The 14,444-nt window shown below is 38.9% G+C and overlaps 1 protein-coding gene across 1 annotated transcript in view; it reads left to right on the top strand.

The window, feature by feature from the left end:
- The window catches only part of rxfp1 (relaxin family peptide receptor 1), a 154,029-nt gene that overhangs the window by 81,557 nt on the left and 58,028 nt on the right, over positions 1-14,444 (top strand). The window contains exons 4-5 of the mRNA XM_041797828.1: positions 2,270-2,375; positions 12,394-12,465. Coding sequence (XP_041653762.1) covers positions 2,270-2,375; positions 12,394-12,465 — 178 coding nt within the window. The remainder of the gene's footprint in view (positions 1-2,269; positions 2,376-12,393; positions 12,466-14,444) is intronic.

The raw sequence follows: 14,444 nt of genomic DNA on the forward strand, positions 1-14,444 counted from the left end.
TTCATATTTACATCCCCAGGAAGAATATATTTTTGGAAAGTAGCTCTGTCTTTAATAAGGCATCTCTGCACTGAGCCCTGTTCAGACCAGGTTGTGTGATTCCTGCTCATGCTTTAATATAATCACATTGAGAACATCCAAGGCTTGACTACTAATAATCATGGCTTAACAGAAGAAAATTAGAAATGCAATCTCTTTCACTATCAACATGTCTGACCTTATGACTTATTCCCCTTTGTCATCACCATCATAGTGGGCAGGGAATTCTCACAGCACATGTAAACACAAAAAAGCCTTGTTAGCTGAGTCTTGTTGTAACTAAGCTATCTGAGAAGAGTAATATTTTTCCATGGACTGATTAAACTACTGCAGCCATGAATTTCTCATGTATTAGCTAGTATAGTGCTGCTTATCCTGCTTGTAAAGCTGATGGTGGGGACAGGAGTCTTTATCGGACTAATGTTTCTGGGGGAAAAGTTGAATTGAAAAACATGTAGATGTGTCCCCAGAATTAGAAACACTCTACTCTGAACAAATATTTGTGGTGGTGATATCCAACAAAAATGAAAGTTTCATTCCTAATTCCCTTTTTATCTGGTTGCAGCATCCAAAGCTCAGCTGTTTGTGATCTGACTATCTGAATACAGCCCTCCTGAATAATGAAGCCAATGCAGAAGTGCAAAAAATTGCAATATGACGAGTGTCCAATTGAGGCTGGCTGCAGAAGTCACACATGTTAAAAAGCTGTTCTTTTACTCTAGAAATAAACTGGTTTACAACCTGGTTCAAAAAACAAAAATGTGTCTCATTAGCTAATGACATCATGAGCACACCCTGAACGGGGGGTGAACTTTTTTGTACCACAATCATTTTATTCATGTTTAGGAAAAACCTCACCGGGCACTGATTGGTGCGTCTTATTTGACTGACAGATAGCTTGACAGGCAGACGCTACCTATCTGTCAACCAGAAGGCTAGCTGTAGTGCTAGCTTAGTTGAGCTCAGTGGGCAGGCTCTCTTCTGCAGTTAGGTTGATCTAAAGTTCAGTTGAGACACTGATTTCATATGGAAGCCGCTAGGGATCGGCTTCAAAAGACGTTCAAGTCTGCCTATTGTAATCAAACAGCTGACATCACACAGGCATTGTTCACAGGCACCACCATCACTCACCTGATTAGAGCCGCTTTAACTGTCAGCAGCAACGCTCTAAGACAGCCGTGTTGACTCACAAATCTTTGGTTGGATTTGGGTTTTAGGTTCCCCTCTTGTGTTTTTGCATCTTGGTGGTTGGGACATACTGTTTTGCCCACATAGCCTCATATTGTACACAAACTAAGTTTGTGTCAGTAAACTGGGCTGTCATTGGCTCATGAGAGTTGAGGTGGGAGGTGGGGGTTGGATGAGGCTGCAAGTTCAGATTGACTTACATCTTTTTTTTATCGTGCTTACAGGATGCATACTGTACTAAGCGGGCAGAGTTTCAACAGGTTACTCCGTATTTTTTCTAATGCATATTCAGCTGCCCTTGCCTAGTTTTCCTATATGGCAGTTGTTCTCAAATGGTGTGGCAAGGCAGAGGCAAGTACAGGTGTGCTGTGGGAATTCGTAGGACTATGCGTTATAGCTATAACTATACAATGACAGAAAGTACTGTAAAAGATATTAGAGGCTATTTTACATGGTTATGAATATGGCTTGCCATGAGACTTTGGCTGGATCTCAGGTGTGCCTTTGGCAAAAACAGGGTGAAAACCACCTCTATACACACTGCACATTAGTTGTGCAGTTTGGCCTCTGGTGATTTATTACTCTTTCCTAAATGTAATCAAATCAAAACAGATGAGTACCACTCAAATCTGCCATTTTGTGCACATCACCATGCATTTCCTCATCAAAGGTAAGGCTTTTATTAAAAGCCCTTTGTGGTTAATTCAAATCCATCTTCAAGCATAATTACCTCTTACTGGAGCTCACTGGAGAGTAGCCAGGTTTAATTATACTGGCTAAAGTTTATAATTACATCTAGAACATCCAAGGCTTAGCTTTATCAAAGCCTGTACTTATAACTATGGCTTTACAGAAGAATATTAGAAATGTCATCTTTTTCACTGTTAACACATGTCATCTGTAACTTTATTCTCAGGACTTATCTTTTTCCTTTTTCTATCCATCTGAATACCTGAGGGATAAAAACTTAAGCCCCCCTGCAGAGTGACATGATGATGTACATGACTTCTGATGTCCCCTCCTCTCCTCTTCATCTCTCCAGTGCTGGGAGTCTTTCCTGAGCTCTGCCAGTGTCGAGACCTGGAGCTGGACTGTGACAGCACGCAGCTTGAAGACATCCCTGTGGTTTCTGTAAATGTTACCATGATGTGAGTGAAAAATCTAACTTTTTTTTTTTTTTTAATATCTGAAGGTTCAAGCAGCCTACTGGGAGCCTTCACCCTGGCTGAGTCTTGTGAGAGAAATGCTGCCACAGATAACCTCTATATCATATTGCTTTACAGCAAAAGCGGTAGGCAATTCACCTCTGGACCTTTAGTTTAGTTTAGTCATTTCTGTTGGAGCGGAGGTGACTAATGCAACTCACACTAATGCTCAGCTCCTTTGTGGTGAATGTGTCCTTCGTTTACTTGCAAAATTATTTCAGATTATTGCACCTTATGCCAAATTCAATTCTATCCAGCCAAACAGAAATACAAGAAGTTTGTCTTTTAATGGTAATCAGATCAAGGTTGGCATGAAACCTCCTTCCCGTTCTGGCTCCTCTTTCTGCTTTTCTCTCTCTTATCCTTTTCAAACCCCAGTGCGGCTTTGACAGAGAGCTGTCAACATGACTCTGGCTCTGCTTGACATTCCTGCCCCTTAAGGGAAGGGTTTTCACTGTTGCAGGGCTAAATACTGCTAGTGCTGTGCTCAAGGTGATTAGAGCTTGTTTGATTGATGACACCAGAATCTCAAACTTTAATATAATATCAGTATATCCTTACTTGTTTTTATACACCAGCTACAAAAGTGGACATGTAAGGCACCCAGAATTGGGTCATTTTTTGTTTTTTGTTTGTTGTTAAAAGCTTACTAGGTGTTGATTTATTCATTTAGATCCAGGGGGCAACTTTGGGCTGCAATAATTTGGTTTAAATGTCAAAGGGTAAAATTGCTTTTATTGGTTTTCTCATTTTAATCATTACTAACTAGTCAGTGGTAGGAAGGAAATGTTGCTTACTAAATTATCATTTATAATACCAACACTAATGTTTTTTTAGCTTAAGTGAAAAAAAAATTAGACAAAAAGTAAGGAAATTTGTGCTTGGTAGATTAATTCTTTGTTGTAACAATACTTCTAGTCAATAAATCTTCTACCATTGGAAAGCCTGTTTATTTCTCTTTTTTAAATGGTGCCACATTTGTAAGAAACATGCATTTGTGGTATAAGCAGCAGAGCAGAATATGTTGGTTTATGGTTGCACCCATGAAAAAATTTGCCAGGTCTTCTCAGCCAGTGCAAGCTGTTCGGCATTGGCAGAGAAAACCTGGCAAATTTTTCATAGGCACAACCCACATACTCAGCTCTGCTGAATGCATGCTCTTTAAAAGGGAAATAAACAAGCTTTCCATCAATACAAGACCTCCTGCCAAGAAGCATTGTTACAAAAAAAATCTACCAAACGCAAATGTCCTTACCTTTTGTACCAGGTTTAGAAATTGTTGGTCTAATGGGATTAAATCAAATTCAGGCTGCTTTACCATTGCAGTGAACGTGATAGTTAATTGTAATTTTTCCATTACAGTTTTTTACATAAAAGAGGGATATTTCTTAAATTTCAACCAAGTGCTATTGCTCTTTGAATTTGTTTCCGTTGAAGGGAGTTTTGGGCATGAGCCTCACAGTTCTCTTAAAAGCTCATCTCACTAGACTCCGCTGCAAGGAAGCTGGAGTTTCAAAACCTGTTGCGTGTTGTTACGATTATGATTACATCTACAGTAGTTGCCTTGACAATTTTGAACAAAAGACGATGGCAATGGATGATAGTTCAGAGGCAAAGTCTAAATGTATGGCTAAAGCCACATATAAGGTTAAGTATGATGTTAAGAAAGGTCTTGGCCTCCTCTTCTGTCCACACGTACCGTGCCATGTTTTCTTGGAGTGAACTGGTCATGTGGCACCGTACGTTACGTCCTGTGACATGTAAATACAGATAAAGTGTTTCCATTGCACTTTTGTGATATATTTCTATATCAAAAACGTCCGAAAAACCTCCTCATAAGAACATGAAAAATTTTTGTGATATTTAAGAGGTTTTTCAAAATTCAGGTGTTTCCATTACCAGTTTTTATATGCGCTATTTAGATTTTGCACATTTCTAAGGGTAATGGAAACGTAGCTTATGTTGTCTAAGTTTTTTCGAAGAACTAAATACACATTATTAATAAGATATGATAACAGAAATGTTTCCATTTTCATGTTTTCATTTTAGATTTTGTCATGTTTCTTTATGTTTATAACTTATTGGTATTTGAAATGAACTTGGAGAACAGTGACCCCTAATTTAGATTGTTTTATTACCAGTGGGCTCTCCATCAAATTGTAACAAAAGTGGATCAGAAGAGACGTGCTCATCTTTGCCCACTGCCACAGTTCATTTTTCTTATTGAATTGAACATTAATTTCACTTAAAGAACTGCACTCATTACAATATATTTACTAAACAATAAACCAGCTTTATGAATTTTACATAAGGTGGAGAAAAGCTAGTCATAGCGGCCTTCCATGGCTGCTCACAACCCACAAAGCTACTCACAAAGCATTCTACTGTCACACGGAGCCACGGAGGTGGGAGTGTTGAGTAGTGCATCCGTTTTCTAATTGACCTGAAAATGCCTGGTGAGGCCCCGATGTTTCAGGGAGTGGGGGATGTAGTTCCGCTTGGATGATTGAAATTGAGCTTGCAATGATGGTAGAGAATATTCATGGTCTATCACAAGTAAGCAGCACAAAACACAAATGAGATGAAGAAGGGCAGGTTCAACTTCACACTGCATTATGTTTATGTAGCAACCTTTTATGTCATGTGTTTCAATGGCAGCAACAAACAAGTCTGTCATGTGCATCTACTGAAATAAGACTCAGCTTGTTACAATCATTAAAATTATGGCTTTAAAAACTTATTTTAAAAATAGATAACATAGCTTTGGTCATTTTTTTTAAAATAGTATAGACATTTCAGTGCAAAAAATATGTACATATTGTACCTTTAATACAAGTTATGAATGGATGAGTGAACATTTTGACATCTTTAATTCTGTCTAAATATTAACCTTGTCCTTATTACAAAGAAAACCAATGTTTGAATAGAGTACATAGCCTTTTTTCTTTATTTTTCTCTCCATGACAGACTTATTTCACCAGAAAGATTAAATGAAAGGCCTTTTTATCTAAACTTAATAACTTTGAAGTCTGGTTCATTCTTCTATATTAGATCTAAATTGTTAATGTGATGAAATCAGACTTCTGAATAGTTAAATTGCAAATTGTGAACTATGACATTGTGAGTTGTTGTGAAGTTCTAAAACATCCTGATGAAATCCTAGTGAAAGACCATTCGTTCTTGATTTTTATGGCTTTCTGCTCTGCTCTTACTACACTAAGCCATGGGGTGTCTGAACTGTGGCTCGGGGCCAAGTGCACCCTGTGGTTCATTTGAAACTGGCCTGAGGCAAATTCTACAAATAAGACAAAAAATGTCCTGTATTAGACATGAAGCTTGTGCTGAACACACAATATTTTCAATCCCAACTCCAAAAGGTTGGGGCAGTGTTAAAATGTAAATAAAAACAAAATGCAGTCATTTGCAGATTTCATAAACCCACATCTTATTCACATTTGAATATTAACAACATATCAGATGTTGAAACTGAGACATTTCACCGTGTAATAAAAAATATTAGCTCATTTTGAACATGCTGGCATCTGAAAAAAAAGTAGGGATATGACCATGTTTACCATTGTGTAGTATCCCCTCTTCTTTTAACAACAGTCAACATCCGGGACATGAGTAGACCATCTCGGTGTTTGGAGAGGAATGTGTTTTACCCATTTCTTGTCTGATGAAGGATTCTAGCTGCTTAACAGTTGTTTTTTTTCAGCATTTTTCATCTAATATTTCAAATAGTGAAGGATCTGGAGTGCAGACAGGTCCGTTCAGTACCTGGACTCTTCATGATGATCTTCATGAAGCCATGATGTTGTAATGGATGTGGTGTGGTGTAGCATTGTCTTGTTGAAATATTAGAGGCCTTTCTTGAAAAAGACGTCTGGTTAGAGCATATTCTGCTCAAAAACCTCTCTAACCTTTTCAACATTTTCAGCATTTCTTAGATGTCACGTGCCATCTGCACTAATGTAACCCCATACAATCAGAGATGCAAGCTTTTGAACTGTTCACTGATAACAAGCTGGATGGCCCCTTCAGTCCACAGGACACAGGACACAGTGTCTGCAGTAAAAAAAAAAATAAATTAAAAACTAAAATAAAATTTGGGCCAGGGCCACATATTTTTGTCAGAAAAGCCTAAAAAGTGAAAAGTGACCTTTAAATGAGCTTTGGCCCAGAGAAGACAGCGGCATTTCTGGAATGTGTTCACATATGGCTTCTTCCCCGCACAATACAGCTTTAACTTGCATTTGTGAATGGCACTGGGAACTGTGTAGACATGATTTCTGGAAGTGTTCTGGAGTCCATGCAGTGATTTCCAGCACAGAATCATGCAGTGCCACCTGAGGGCCCAAAGATCACAAGCATCCAACATTGGCTTCTGGTCTTACCCCCTGCACACAGAGATTTCCCCAGATTCTCTGAATCTTGTGGTGATATTATGTGCTGTTGATGGTGAGATATTCAGAATCTTTGCAGTTTTTATGTTGAGGTACATAAATTTTAGATGAAGTTTTCCCAGATTGGTGAACCTCTGCCCATTTCTGAAAGACTGCTTCTCTAAAATGCTCCTGTTATACCCAGTCATGTTACTGATCTGTTGCTAATTAGTTGCAAAATGCTTCTCTAGCTGTTTTTCATTAACATCACTTACTTCCAATCCTGACTGTATGATGACGAACTTTAACCTATTTAGTGCTTCTATTTAATTGGTGTCAATTTATTATCAATATAAGTCTTATCAAATTATTCGGGATGCTAAAACATTTTGAAAAATACGCTGGAATCAAGATGTCAGGCGCTGAATTTTAGATGATTTTTAATTAAATGTATCGCATGCGCACGCGGAAGAGGCACCAAAGCAGGATATGAGTCATGAAGCCTGACTGTGTTCCCTGAAGTCTGCAGATGCAAACTGAGCGATGTCTCACACCACTGAGTCATGCATGCAGCGCGTAAACTCAGGGATCTGCGTAGGTTCACCATTGCAGGCACAGTGCCATATCTGCCATGGAGCCACAGCCAGTGGATGCGTAACGCAGGGCGCGTGCCTGTAAACATCACTGCATCAAGATTTCTTTCCTCGTGATTTTCACACCTCACATCATCCATGTTACGTTATAATAACAGTGAAAACAAGTGCATTGTGCCACACAAACAGCCGTCCGTGTGAAACACAGTATGCCGTGCAACTCACGGCACGATGTCCAAGCTTAAAGCATGGGCATATATGGATACATGACTGATTTAAGCAAAGCCTCGAAGCAGATAATTTGCCTCGAGGAATTTTTTTTAATCGAATCACTCGGATAATACGAGGAATCATTTCAGCCCTAATTTCAACTGTACTTTTACTTCAGTACAACAGTTGTGTTCTTTTCCTACCTGTGCTTATTAGTTTGTTGATCCCAAGAAAAGTCACTGTGTCAGATGTTTGTATGTAACCCATCTTGACTATAGTTGTGTAAATCTGTCCATTTGTAAACAAAGTGAGAATATTTTTTTCCATAACACAGATTTCATTAACGATATCCTCCCACATTAAATGGGAGTAAGGATGCAGCCAGTGTATAGTTATGGTCTTTTTACCAGGTGATATCAGAATACTGAGTTAATAAACAAATTGTCCTAGAAAAAGTCAAAGTTAAGTTGAATATGGCCTCCAATATTTTATGAAGCTTTGAAAAAAATGTAGTTGGCAGACATTCCCAAAATCTGTATACTCCTTAGTTTTATTCTGAAATGTTAATGAATCTAAGAAAAGTCTGGCAGATTCATCGAACTGTTCTTGAACTACTGATTTGTTTAGCCTGTGTTATTAAATTGTTGAATGCCATGTCTTTACAAGCTAAAGCTTGTGCTTATTGTTCCCAGTAATTACAGCTGTGTATAGCTTTTTCTTCAAACTTTAGAAAGAACTTTCAGGTCTGAGATGAAGGACTTGCTGCTGGAAGTGAAAAATAAATAAGCTGATTCACCACAGAGAAGAAGAGAATTTAAGTACAGACTTCTAACATGTACTTTAGATGAAATTACTCTGTAAGAGAAGGCTGTCATCATCAGGAAATAATGCACAGCAGGCAAAGAGAAATTAAAAAAAAGGTAGAATATGGCATATTGTTCTCTCTGGGTATGGAGTGCCTGCCTCAAGTAAAAGATTTCAAGTATCTTATGGTCCTGCTAAAAAGGGAAGGTAGAATGAAGCGCAAGATTGCCAGAGGGACTGGTGCAGCATCTGCAGTGTTGTAGGTATTTGTCCTCGGTTGTCATGGTGAAGAGGGAGCTTTGAATAACCTGTAAATAACCCTCACCTATGGCTCTGAACCTCTGGTGTTCTGAGGAATGCAATCATGGATACATGCAGCTGAAATGAGTTCCCTCCGAGCGAGGAGTAATCTTCCAAGGGGCTTCTGGGCCAGACCTTGGGGTGGTTTCACCGTAGGGACCTGGGCCTGGATCTGAGTACACTTGACCTCAAAGCCCTGTCCATTGGAACTCTACTGGACTCAGGCACCATGTCCACTCAAAACGGCGGTCTCTGGCATGATTCATGTGCAGTCACGAAAATAACCATGCCCTGAAAACAGTGTAGTGGTGAACTAGTGGAGCTAATTCTAAATGTCTCCTGTCCTCTTGAAAACCATCATATCTGTGCTTATTTCAACCCCTGAGCTGCACTGTACACAAATGAGTAGGAACAGGGTCTGTGTTAGCATCTTAAAAATGTAAAACCTAGCAATAGTAACCAGAAGGATGGGCTCTGTTGTCTATGTGGAGCTTAAATAAATGTCGACAATAGTGTTTGCGATCCCTGCCCCTTCCTCTTTTTTCTTGGTGAATATACAAATCAATGCGCAAATAGTACTTCCAACTAGGAGGAGAGTCCAAGGTAGACCTAGAACTCACTGGACAGATTGTATATCCCATCTAGGCTGGATACGCTTTGGGATGTCCCAGGACGAGGACCATTGCTGGCATCAGAGGGATCTTGCTTTGCCAGCTCCCAACATTACCGAGCCCCGGAGGAATTGGAATACTTTCATCTTTAAAATAAGGGGGATAAACACTGGACACACTGATATTCACCATATCTCATTCTTACTCAGTAATATACAAGTTGACAGTCCATGTTTCTCAAAGCTGCTGCTTTAAAGTGATGATCTACAGCAGATCTGTCATCAAAATACTATATCATATTCTAATAGTGTGTACAGCAGCGCTCTAAACTCGTTTCCAGTGGGCAAGGTTGCTCACCTTTGGTCAGACCAAACCTGCAGCACTTCAGTGCGTGGTGCAGTCATCCTATGTGGAAATTGCGGGTAAGTGAGCTTCCCACACCTGGTCCTAATCAAGACCAGTCAGCCACACACACCTGACTCTGCACTGAGTTGATTCCCTCACCTGCCTCTGTGAGCAGTGAGAGTGAGTGCCCTCACAAAAAACATAACTATAAAAAGTATTCACCTCTTTGGATTTTTTTTACCCTTTCATTGACTGTATAAATCAGTCATGGCTAACATAATTTGGCTTTTTTGATGAAAAAAGTCCCTTATTGTCAAAGTGAAAACAGATTTCTACAAACATAAACAAAAATGTGCAAGGTAAAGGAAGTGGCTGCATAAATATTCGTCCCCTTTTTAAGTGACTGACCTCATTCAACAGGGGTCCGGTCAAGTGAAGCTAATAGTTTCACAGTTAGTGGAATAGGGATCACCTGAGTGCAGTAAATGTGTGTCAAGTGATTGTGGTGACAAGACACTGTTGTCTGGAAGGTCCAGACCCCAGTTTATCAGTATTCCTGGTTACCATTGCACCGTGAAGACAAAAGAACACTCCATGCAGCTGAAAAGTGTAAGTCAGGGTATGGATACCAAAAAGTTTCCACTGCAGTGAATAGAGTTCAGTGAAATCCATCAGCTAGAAATGCAAGGAATATGGCACATGTATAATCTGCTTCGATCAAGCCATCCTCACAAACTGAGTGACCATGCAGGAAGGAGACTAGTGAGAGAGGCCATCAAGACACCTATGACTACTCCGAAGGAGTTTCAAGCTTCAGCAGCTGAGATGAGAGAGACTCTGCATACAACAACTGCTGGCCCGGTTCTTCAAAAGTCAAAGCTTTTTGGTAGAGTGGCAAAGAGAAAGCCACTGTTGAGTAAAACTCAGATTAAATCTCAACTAGAGTTCACCAGAAGGAATGAGGAAGACTCCATGGCCAAGTGGAAGAAAGTTCTTTGGTCTGATGAGACCAAAATGGGGGGTTTCGACCATCAGACAATACGCTATGTTGGACACCAAACTCTTCACACCACCATAAACACACCATCCCCACTGTAAAGCAAGGTGGTGGCATCATCATGCTGTGGGGATGGTTCTCAGCAGCCAGCCCTGGAAGGCTTGTAAAGGTAGAGGGAAAAATGAATGCAGCAAAATTGGAAAATTCTGGAGGAAAATTTTACTTAGTCTGCAAGAGAAACTCGGCTTGGGAGGTTTATTTTCCAGCAAGACAGTGACCCGAAGCATACAGCAAAAGCTACACAGAGATGTTTTAAAGACACCAAGGTGAATATGTGTCCAGATATTCATGCCTGATTGAGACCTATCCACACAGACTCAGTGCTGTGATTGCAGACAAAGGTGCGTGTACTAATTACTGACTTGAAGGGGGTGAATATTTATGAGTCACTTATTTTACATTACATATTTTTCTTTAATTTAAATTATTTTGTCGAAATCTGAAAAAGTTTGATTTTAAATTTTTCTCTAAAAAACAACATTATATTGACCATGATTGATTGATAAAATCAATAAATGGGAAAACATCCAGTGGGGTGAAAACATTTCAAAAGCACTGTATGATGTAGTAGGCAGTCCAAGGAGGTTTGATTGTTCCCTATCTCTGGAACAAGTTGAGAAATCAAACTCTTGCTGAAGCCAGTCAAGAGACCAGCAAAAAAAGTCTTCTCCACCTAAGAAAAGCTTTCACTCAGATTCTTTACTCTTCTTTTAACTAAAAATGTTTTCCAGTTCTGATCAAAACTGTGCTATAGCTGCATTCATGCTAACTGTTTATAATAATAAACACTGACTGAAAAAGCCTAGTTTATAGACCTGCAGTCACTTCAGCTTAACCCCTAGCTACCACCTTGTTCTCCTTAAACGACTCTGATTGCTCTGCTCATTCTCTGACCAGGAACTGGCGCATAAGCTTGAAGCTTGTAAAACTGATCTGCCTTATATCAGACGAATGCATGAATGTTTGTCTCACCTGGCCTGTGCGTCACCTTTGCAAGGTTATTATTTATATCAGTAAAAATTAGAATTATTTAGAAAGAGGCACAAGAGAGTACAAATTTCATCTTAAGGATTGTCGGTGACTAAGGCCCATTGATTTCTGAACTCTTCATTGGTTAAAACATTTCTATGCTCTTGTTTTTAAACAAATATGAACTTGTTTTATTTCATTCACTGCATCTTTAAATGACTTAATCTTGAAGGTTCTTGAATCAGTTGATGGTTTCTGCAAATCAAGATTTGAACAAAGATGTTTTATATGAATGGCAGGAGAAATAGAACAAAGAATGTTGATTTAAATCAAACATAAATCTCTAAATGGTGAAACCAGAGAAAGCACATTTTTACAGTGGTCTCTTCATCCTTCAGAGCTGCATATCTCGACTTAAATATTTCCCAATGATGGAGCGGACAAAGTGTTGGTGCTGTTTTATATACAATATCTTTACTGTTTCATATTATGGGATCATCAGGCTCAAACAATCCGTCAAAAATAATCTCTACATTTTATAATGTAAAGCACCATGCTGAGATTATAGCCTTTTGTCTCTGAAGCACAAAGTTCTTCTGATTTTCAATAAAGAATCACGACAAGCATCAATCATGGTGTATGCCCTGATCTGTTTAGACACATATTAATCCTCCTGTTCATTTTCAGGTCTCTTCAAAGGAACCGTCTCCAGACGCTGAAAGCAAACATCTTCTATAGATACCAGAGCCTTCAAAAGCTGTGAGTAAGCCATGAATTATGCATGCATGTCATTTAAGTACAAATTGTCTTATACTATTTCTCTATGTTCTTACCCTCCTTTATTATTTGTGAAAGCACTGTATAAAATGGAGTGATGTTTTAACATACATGAGCGGTATATGATTCATTCAGTAAAGAATAGTAGTCATGATACCCCCGGAGCAGAGATGATAAGTATCTTTTGAATGCCAGATACAACAAAGAGTTTCTGAACTACAAAGCAGATATATTCAAGGATAAGAAGACTTGTAGGAACTGCTGAAAGAAGCAATGTTCTTTTCTGTGTGTGGATTTATTCATTGCCTACCTGGTTAACTTCTAACACAAAGAACAGTAAGCCTTTGTTGTGTTCGCCTTCAGTTTGAGCTCTGGAGGTTCAAATGGAGTGACAACAACGGCAACATACATGAATGAAAGTCAGAATGATGTACTGAGGTTGTAAATTACACAGACGCAGTGGAAAGGGGCACTACCAAGGAGCTGTGAGTGATTGTTGTATTGTTGTTGTCAGTTTTGCACTGCTGCTTTATAGAGGTGAAAGGTTCTAGCATCTTTCACTGACTTTTTTCTTTCTTTTCCACAGACTGAAAGTTTAACCTGACATGCACACTGTTTCATACATCCATGACAGGAGATATACTTTATATCTATCTGGGCAACACCCCATAGATAGTGTTTAGGAAGTGCAGGATCTTTCAACATAAATCTCAGATTGGATTAAAGTTCTTTCTGTCATTGTCATTACAGATCAGTGAGAAAATACAGACTAATGAGGCTAGTAGGCATTCACCATCCTGGGGAGTAAGCTACATAGGGCGAGCTGGACAAGCTGGTATTGTTGGTCACTATCAGAGGAGCAGGTTGGGAAATTAAGCTCTTGCCTAAGGCATAGTCCACATGTAGCCTGTATTTTTGAAATAAATAAATATTTAAAGGGCATGAGAAGTTGACAGTCAAAACCCTCCAGTGCACTTTTACAACAAGATTCCAAGATCTGATGATTTGCTTCAAAACTTTGCGTTGCTCAGACCTTCATTAGGTTAAGTCAATATAGCAAACAACCAAAATGTTGGGACGCTGTTGGAGTGCAAAAGCAGGCAACAGTCTGCTGCATTGCAGTGGGTGATTTTTGTTATCCCTCATTGTCATTCTATGAAAAAGAACTTTGTCTGTCACTGTTTCTTAAATTTCTTTGGAAATTTCAAGGGATGCACAATATTGGATTGTTGCAGATATTTACAATTAATTCTATTTAATACTGATACTCAAATGTAGTTTGACCTAAAAGTTCAGTGTGTATTAAACATAGTTTAAAGTTTGAAGATGGACAAATGTATAAAAACAGACTTTAAAATGTAAGGAATGATGATGAGTAAAGAAAAGAAAAGGCCAATTTTTATAACCAAAATATTGTTTGTAAATACTGGCAGACAATTTCATATTTACTGACATCAATACTATGCCAATAATGTTGTGAAACCCAAGAAATGTCTGTTCTTAGTATTGGTGTTCCTCTTTGTCTGCCATGCATTTCTCCTCCTCATAGTCTACCACCTCTGTCTTACCCCTGCTCCTCAGATTATCTCTATCCATTTTTTGATATCAACTTTAACTCTTTTTTGCTCTTTGATTGGCCTGAAATGGTTAAACATATTAGACACAAGTGTTTTCAGTTCTGACTGGCTGTTTGAATGATGACAACTGGGATTAAATTCTGTATTTTGTGTTGAACTGCTGCTTGGCAGAGTTTTATTTTTGACCGCTGTAGTTACCATGTGAAAACCGTTTGAATCTGAGCAGAGATAAGACTGCTAAGTCATGGTTGTTTGATTTTGACAGAATAATTTCAGGTTCTGTGAATATAGTGCACTGGGTTTTGTGTTCACATTTTAAAGGGAGAAAGATTTCAGGAAGTGTCTGTAAATGACTGTGATTGGTCCAGTCAGTCCCTGCCAGAG

Source organism: Cheilinus undulatus, linkage group 10 (genome assembly GCF_018320785.1).
Source record: "Cheilinus undulatus linkage group 10, ASM1832078v1, whole genome shotgun sequence".
Lineage (NCBI taxonomy): Eukaryota > Metazoa > Chordata > Actinopteri > Labriformes > Labridae > Cheilinus > Cheilinus undulatus.